We start from the raw sequence: 8298 nt of genomic DNA, 5'->3' as shown, positions 1-8298 counted from the left end.
ACCATGTCAAAAGTGTCAATGCAGATGTTAAATCATGCTTATTCTTATATAGACGTTGTGGCTGGTATATACGGATGCGTGAGATCTTATCCTAACATCAAAGCAAGAAGTGCTCTTGATAGATTGTTTCATTGATACAGAGTCTATCTGCGGTGAGATCAGTGGCATCTGAGAGCTACAGTGCAAACCGGCCTATTTTCACCACCCACATAACCGTTCACATTTGGTTGCAAACACAGCTCTTTTTTTGGTCGGTAGTCTGAATATGGTTTATTAGTTTCGTTTTTTTTTCTCTCTTTTATTATGTATAAACTTATTATTCATAATGTAAGTTTATTTGGAAAAGCATGTCTTAAAAACAACTTCATTCAATTTCAACTTCATTCAACTTCAACACTTACTTCAAAAATGCTTCATTTTGGAATAATAAAGCAGCCTTTCAAAAATGATGAAACCACATTTTGCAAAGTTGACAATTGATCAGCATGAGTGTGTGACGTCTATTAATGGGCAGTTTGTCCATGGTTGCCCTGTGGCTTAACCCAGTGTTATGTCACCGTTATGCCTTTCTTTGATGTGGTCGGCTCCCAATGCGGGAATCCTCTCTTTGTAGGTTTTTTTGACCCGTTTTCAAACTGACTGATGACAAACCAATTACACAGCGAGCGGAAGCTGCTCAGCAAATCACTGACCTCATTTTACCATTCTGCTTTTGATGAAAGGAAAATATAGCAAAGATCTTTTGTGACACATCAGTCGGCCCTGTATTGTGTAATTTCACCACAATAAAATACATTATTAAGATTTCACTTACTGAATGGTTAAAGAAAACCATGACCACTGTGATGAAATAAGAATATTACTAATTGCTTGGGGGGAAAGCCTTAGAGCTGCTTATGCATTTTAGATTAACTTCATCATTGCCTTAATTTAAAGAAATATGAAACTTATGGTTCTCCCAAGTTTGGGATTGATAAGTTGGCAATGTTAAATTAAATATTAGTTACAAATAATAGCAGTGCTGGTTCTGTAACTCAAAAAATACATTAAAATAAAGATTATAATATGATTCATAATAAGCCTTCAGTAGTAAAAATCCAGAGTAGGATTTGGAAATAATCTCACAAGTGATCAAATTGTGATAATGACGTAACTATCGTGGAAATTTAGGTTTGAGATTTCAGTTCTTTTTAAGATTCTCCAGATGTGTGGTCTTATGTGGGTCACTACAAAAGCCCCTGTTCCTGGACGATGAGTGAATGAAATCCTTTTCGTGATTAAGTAAGAAGGAGATCTAAGATTTTAGGACCTTCTTTGATACTCCAGGAAGTAGGTCAGAGGCCTGTGTCACATTTTAAACGGGTTTTGGCAACATTCAGGGTTTAGTGGTCTAAAAAAATGAATCATATTATTTTTAAAAGGCTTATTTCATCCAAAAATTCTGTCATGTTGATTCAAACCTGTAAGTTTTTTTTTTTTTTTTTGTGGAACATATAGTCTATTTTTTGTTTATACAATGAATGTCAGTGGGGTCCAATATTGTTCAGATCCCAGTTTTCTTCAAAATATGTTCTTTTGAAATAAGTAAAAGAGTTTTGAAACAACATGACATAATTTTCTTCATTTTGGTGAACTGTCCCTTTAAGTATTTTTAAATCATAAAACAAAGTATATATTGCTTATAGGTTTACAACAGAGAATATCCTTTATTGATTTTCACAACAAGAACACTTTTAAAATGCATGTATTTAAAGCTGTCATACTGTTTTGGGGGATTACTTTGATTGGATTACTGTCATTTGCATGTGCATCGCCCTCAATTCTGAGTCATGAAAATGTGCCCCTGCCTTTCCACCACAATGCTTAGAAAAATCAGTGAAAGAGAGGGTAAGACCACAACTGCTCTGCAACTGACGCAATCGTTAACCAGCACCGGTGGGAAACTGTGCATCGCTGAGATGCAAGCCATTACAGACACTGGGGCGGAAGTCTCAATGTCGATATGACTTTTTGCAAACTGTGTCAATCGAGGTCGCGGGCATTAACAGAAGGCAACTTGAGAGCTGACATATAGTGGACAGAATCACAACCAGAAAGAACTTTATTCACCATACTAATATATTCCTTCTGATCTGAGTGCATATGGGACGGCTGTCAGTGAAAGTAGGTTATGTTAGGATATAATGGTTGCTATGCTGAAAAAAACTATATTATGTGGGCACAACATATATTTAGACACTTCAAAAACACAAAATGCATGAACTTCTTTGCATTAGATAACGAACTATCGAAACAAATGGCATTTATGTGGAATAAAAAGACTTACTAAATATTTTACTAAAAGAAAAATAAATTCAAAAAGTATTAGGACTCTTTTTGGCTGTGAAACGTTAGTGGAATGTGTCCAGATTAAATCAATAACTTCTATAGATTCAATAGCCAAATTTTTTTTGGAAGGTCGCTTCACCCATGGGACAATCAATCAATCAATAAAAATACTAATTATGCCTTTCTGTCACACAATAAATACTTTTTCCCTCATAATTGTCAGAACTGAATTGAACTCTGAGATAAAAAAGTTATGAACTGTGAGAGATAAACTCTTCTGGGAAGAAAAGTCTGAAGAAGATTAAATTCTGAGAAGAAAAATTGTGAGAATCGTGAGATGTAAATGAAAAACTGTGAGAAAATTTCATTCCGTTGTGGAAACAAGCTTCCATAGAATTGCGCGATTATATCTCACAATTCTGTTTATATCACATAACTGACTTTTTATCCGAATTTTACGTTTACTGTACATCTGACAATTATGACTTTTTTTCTCAGAATTACAAAATATAAAATCTGAATTGCAAGAAGAACAGTCAGGGTTGTGGGATAAAAAAAAAAAAAATGATGGTGACGCGACGTCTTCTGAAAATCTGCAGAAGAAACTTCTATATCTTATACAAAGAAAGTAAACAGTGTATATTTTTGGATACAGATGTTAAGTATAACTGCATCATATTACTCAAATGCATTGTTTTAAAAAAAATTGTCAGCCAGATAGTAGCATAGTATGATATTTGACTGCAGTGACAATACACAAGTCATTTTTGCTGACATGCTGAATATGACAACATAAAATACCATCAATGGGGAGAATTCATCACAGGAAGTGCGAATGCACGAACAGGCCTCTCTATATAAACTGCACTTACCACTGCAAATGTAGAGCAGTGAGACTTAAGACCGACAGAACACATCAAAAAAAAAAAAAAAAAGGGGGTCAAATGAATGCAACTATGTCAACAGCGCTAAACATCCAGTTCCTCATGGTGAGTATTGCTGAAATGTTCGAAGACGGCCTGCTAACTTCTGCTAAGGATTTATGATGCCGAAGTCGCCATGCTAATACAATTGAATCTGAAATGACGTGTCTGTGTTTCACAGGTGGCTTGTGTTATGGGGCTTGTTTTGATATCATTTGGAGCTGAGGGAGCACCTTCTAAACATCTTCCGAAGAAAGGAAACCACAAGTCATCAGAAGAATCGGAGCCATCATCATCATACCGGTTGATCTTGGACCCAGAGTTCAAATCCCCGGCCAGCCCAAACCTTCCAATAAACAACGACTCCATCTCTCCATGGACCTACACGTAAGACGCTTAAAAATACAGATTCTTTATTGACATCCATGAAACCTTTGGTTCTTTGGATTATTAAAACTTTCTTCACACTGAGAAAAAAAATGGTTCTTTGCTAAACCCGAAATGGTTCTTCTATGACATCAATGCGAAACCCCCTTTAGGAACTTTTATTTGTAAGAGTTTGTGATCATGAACCGTCATTTCTGTATCATATTCACATGCGCTGCTTTGTTGTTGTTATATTTAGAATGCGACTGTTGCACCACACAAACCTAAAAACTCCACATGATTAATTTTGTTTCATAGGTTTATTGCAGGATGAGAGCCTGTACCCTTCGAACATCGCAGTGGCGAAGTGTTCACTGACTGGATGTCTGATAGATGGCACTGAGGACCAGGATTTCCAGTCCAAACCTATTTACAACCCAAATCATGGTCTTGAGGAAAATTCGAGGAGAGAAGCACAACTATTCCTTGAGACTGGAGTACAAGACCATCGCAGTGGGATGCACCTGCGTCCGTCCATATGTACAACATGTTTAAAATGTGAGAGCTTATGGAGTTACAATACTGTAGATGTTTGATCATTAGCGTTACAGCGTTACAAATCCGGAGCATAAGGCTGAAGACTTATGACTTTATAATTTATTTATGGTATCATGTACATGTTCGCAAAATGTGGGCTATTTATTTATTTTCATGATATTTCATGATTATATATTTGTTTTTGTTTTATTTTTTGCCAATAGAAGAATTCGATCCATCATCATCATACTGTTGATATCTGAATAATGAGTTAAAACCTTCATCTGACTTGATCCATAATAATCTAATTTAATGATGTCATTATACATGTGGTTTCAAATGTATGGTATTTATTGTCACTGGATTTTATTTTATATTATATTTTTATTCAAATTTTGTATTAACTTTTTTTGATCCAAATGTGTTTTTAAGGATATGACTGACACAATAAACAAGAAAAAAAAAGACAAATATTGCTTTTATGGTCTTTTTTTTTTTAAACTCAACTCCATAATGAGGAAGTCACAAGGACAAAGCTATACCAGAAGTTCTTTTAATTGCCTTTAAAATATATCACAATTTCTGTACAGAATATAGCCAAATCAGACACCAGCTGATCAAGAGGCAAGTGAACGTATGTACAGCGGCAAAAGCTTGAGCAGTTTACCAAAAATAGAGCCTTGAAGACAGGACAGAAGGCAAACTGACTGCATCCACATGGGTTTTAAAGTACATGAAACCGTCCAGACGTCATTCAGATACTCATAAACACAAAAGCGTTACCACTCACATTCACTCATTTTTGGCACTATTGGCATACAAGCTCATCGCAGAGACAAACCAATCTCTGCGTTTCTCAGATTAAGGTAGTACAGATTCCATCACAATCTTTGCTGGCCAGCCAGGTCTGTTCATCTGACAACATGGCCACCGTACCTTACAATGATATAGTGATATCATAATCTGGTTTCAGAGTCATAATCTCTTATGATCCAAGCTAAAAAAGCTCAGCGTGATAGTCAATCCTTTGGTCAATGGTCTCCCATATGATCAGCAAGTGTTGTGAGAAGATCTCAAGGCACCTGGAACATAAAGTTCAGAGATATAGCAATTAATAACAGGACAAAAGCCACACAGTCACACACCAAATGGCTTTTCACAAGTTTTATCAAGTGCCATGCAAGCATTAAAACTGTTGATTTCGGCCACATTTAATACACTATTTGTGTGTTAACAAATATTCTGCTAATGATTCCTCTATTACAAGAAACAGACACTAAGACACAAAAAATACATAGCCAAACTACAGTACTAAGTACACATCACCTCTTTGAATGCACAAACAGCTAGTTCACAGCCGTACAACACAAATGCATGCAATCTTGGTAATTTTCATCTTCCTTGTCGTTCATTATCTTTATCCCATCAGGACATCCAAAGCTATTATATACTAAAGATTAAAAAAATGACACACTTTTTCTAATTAATTCCCAATTCCACTTCCATGATACACAGCATTTTGTGTGGCAGTAGACATAAGAATATTGTTTCTTTAGCTGCAAATATCATATGAGAGGCCTTTGAATCTTTGCCAATACCAAAACACAGCCTTTCTTTGCATGACTAGGACCCACTATGCATTATTTGGTTGTTTTTTCTTGAACATTCTGGACAAGAAATGCTATTGATTCATGTCCATTCTACTGCCAACCCAGTTCCATCTGTTCCTTGTTTTTCCTCACCTCCTCAGCATGCTTGTCCTGGAAAAACACAAGACAAAAAGAAGAACTATTAAATTATAGCTCGATCTCAACTAAAAAAAACCTAGTGGCACCAAATGGAATCGCAAAACGGATGCCTATTTACAAAAAAGTTATATTCAGATGGTCTCAACTTTAATTTATGCTGACATCAGTTGAGCAGATTGCAATTCCCTTTTGTGCCATTAGTGGTGCAGTAGTAATACTGCAACTTTAGAAATGGAAATGGGTTAGGATGTAAAGACTGTACCTTCTCCTGAAGACGTTCCAGCATGGCAAAGATGTGGGCCTCCCGGTTCTCTTTGTTAATCTCCATTCTTTGCTCCAGCTTTTCTTTGGCCATCTTGATGAAGTTGTTGTGTTCTTCCATGGCTTTCTGGGCCACCTCTCGTTCATGTTCTCTCTGTTCAGCCAAGTGCTTCAGAAGTTCAGCTTCCTGACACTGAGGAGATAATTCAGAAGATTCATTGAGACTCAGATAGAAGCATATTTACTCAAACACTGTAAATAAAAATCATTACTAGTATTTGAAAATAAATATATATGTAAATATCAGATAAATAAGGGGAAAAGAAAAACAAATCAAGAACACACACACACACACACACACACACACACACACACACACACACATGTGTATATATATATATATATAAATATATAATATATAAAAATATATATTACAAAACACAAAATTATTCAAATTTAAAATAAAATCCAAATGAATACTACAATAATAAAAACTAAAGCTAATGCAAAATATTAGAAGACCATAATAGTAAATAAATAATACTATATTATTTTACAATATAATATTTATGATTTATAATAAACAGAATTATTTAAAGGTTTTAGCTTTTAAACATCTGTCTGAAGTTGTCTTGCATCTATTTCAGTTCAGATTAGCAATCCAAACTATATCTCAGTTATAGATATGCAAGTGAAAGCAATAATAATTAGACATGTCTGATTACTGACATCAACTAACTAATTAAAATTGAGATAAAAAATCATCACTGTTCCTTACTTTTCTCCTCTCCTCAGCTGCATCCAGTTTCTTCTGGATCTCCTCCAGGGAGGGGTCGCTGCGAGGTGGGAAAGTGGGATGGAATTCCCTCTGACCGTCAAAAGATGGAGGTCTGAGGATGACCTCAAAGGCCTGGCCCGATGACCTCTTGTTTAACTCAATCACCTCCATGTCTTTAATAATGCCCAGGTTGAGGTCCACAACATCTAAACGGAAGATCAACAATGACTGATTTGACACATTTATTTATTAATGCAACTAATTTGAAACTACTTGACTGGATGAGAACAGATGTAATTACAATATGTTCCATTTACTGTAGATTCACTTGACCATGAATCAACTTTCAATTTGAGACCTTTAAAGGTGCCTTTAAGGTACCTTGTGTTTTCTTGGTGGGCTTTTCCTGAGGCTTTGGTAGGATGCAGGAGCAGAAGAAAGACACTAGAGGGAGCTCCTTCATCTTCTCTCTGTATGCTGCAAGAGAGAGACAGAGTTATTTTGAGGTAACATCATCACTGATGCCATGTGCTCACACATCATTCCTTCAGCTCCATTAAACCAGCAGGTAAATGTACACGTACCTGCAAGAGTCATCTTTCCTTTTTCTGAGTCCTCTGAGGCGTTTCAAACTGAGCTGATCCTGCAGGAGAGAGAAAAGATGATGTAATCAGAAACTACAGTCGATCGATTCCTCTGGATATGTCTTTGTCCTCACATAAAGGTCCCACAAGCAAAGATTATAAAATAACAAGCCCAAATCAAACCTTCACTCTGTTTTTGTTTTAAGCATAATTAAAAAGGTTCATGCCTAAAAAAAAAAAAAAAAAGGAAATAATAATAATGAAATAAAGATATATTTAAAAAATGTAATTACCCTATATTCTCAGAAGAAATTTACATATTTTTAGATACTGGTTAGATTTTTTTTTTTTTTCAAAAAGATAACAACAAAAAAATCCTGAAGTAAATGATTTGTTTGCAGTGTAAGAAAATCACACAGCTACATCTGAGCACAAAGGATTATGCATACTATATCAAATCTATTTGAATCCACAAAACAATGCAAGGAACAAATCAATTCAATAGAAGTATACTTGATGGCAATCGTTCACGAAAGAGAACATGAATCTGGTTTGCTCAGGATTTATGATCGTCTCTCAGCCCACGCGCCTTCTCTATCAGTCTCTCTCGTTCATCCTGCCTCTGCCCTCGCTGTGCCCCTCATTTCCCACGCTCACGATCTCTGCACCCGCTAACTCCTTTGAAACCTTTTTACATAATCAGTGCATGGGTTTATACTATAAACCATTTCAACACTTTAAGTAGTCAATTGATAGCATAAAGAGCAAAAATG

At 35.7% G+C, this 8298-nt stretch overlaps 1 protein-coding gene and 1 pseudogene across 2 annotated transcripts; one reads left to right on the top strand and one right to left on the bottom strand.

Annotated features, from left to right (window-relative positions):
* The first annotated feature begins 3284 nt into the window (after positions 1-3284).
* LOC113060348 (interleukin-17F-like) lies at positions 3285-4172 on the top strand (annotated as a pseudogene).
* Positions 4173-4693: 521 nt separating this feature from the next.
* Positions 4694-7682, bottom strand: LOC113060796 (stathmin-4-like). Of its 2 annotated transcripts, XM_026229993.1 has the most exons (6): positions 7526-7677; positions 7323-7418; positions 6942-7147; positions 6165-6356; positions 5897-5914; positions 4694-5236 (listed from the first exon to the last, which is right to left on the bottom strand). In XM_026229993.1, exons 1-6 carry the CDS (start codon positions 7536-7538, stop codon positions 5228-5230), a joined length of 534 nt encoding a protein of 177 aa, XP_026085778.1. In that variant the 5' UTR covers positions 7539-7677; the 3' UTR covers positions 4694-5227. The 2 variants fall into 2 exon arrangements, with proteins under 2 accessions (XP_026085778.1, XP_026085777.1); XM_026229992.1 differs by lacking the exon at positions 4694-5236 and having other exon boundaries at positions 5855-5914; positions 7526-7682.
* Positions 7683-8298: the final 616 nt, after the last annotated feature.

This window comes from Carassius auratus, chromosome 42 (genome assembly GCF_003368295.1).
Source record: "Carassius auratus strain Wakin chromosome 42, ASM336829v1, whole genome shotgun sequence".
NCBI lineage: Eukaryota > Metazoa > Chordata > Actinopteri > Cypriniformes > Cyprinidae > Carassius > Carassius auratus.
The sequence above is the reverse complement of the archived record's forward strand: the minus strand, read 5'-3'. Positions and strand labels throughout refer to the sequence as shown.

Excerpts from the sequence above, each read along its gene's own strand:
- LOC113060796 (XM_026229992.1), bottom strand. Across the intron at positions 7,148-7,322 it reads GCCCACCAAGAAAACACAAG|ATGTTGTGGACCTCAACCTG; the intron begins GTACCTTAAAGG and ends TCTTCCGTTTAG. Across the intron at positions 5,915-6,164 it reads TGGAACGTCTTCAGGAGAAG|GACAAGCATGCTGAGGAGGT; the intron begins GTACAGTCTTTA and ends GTGTTTTTCCAG.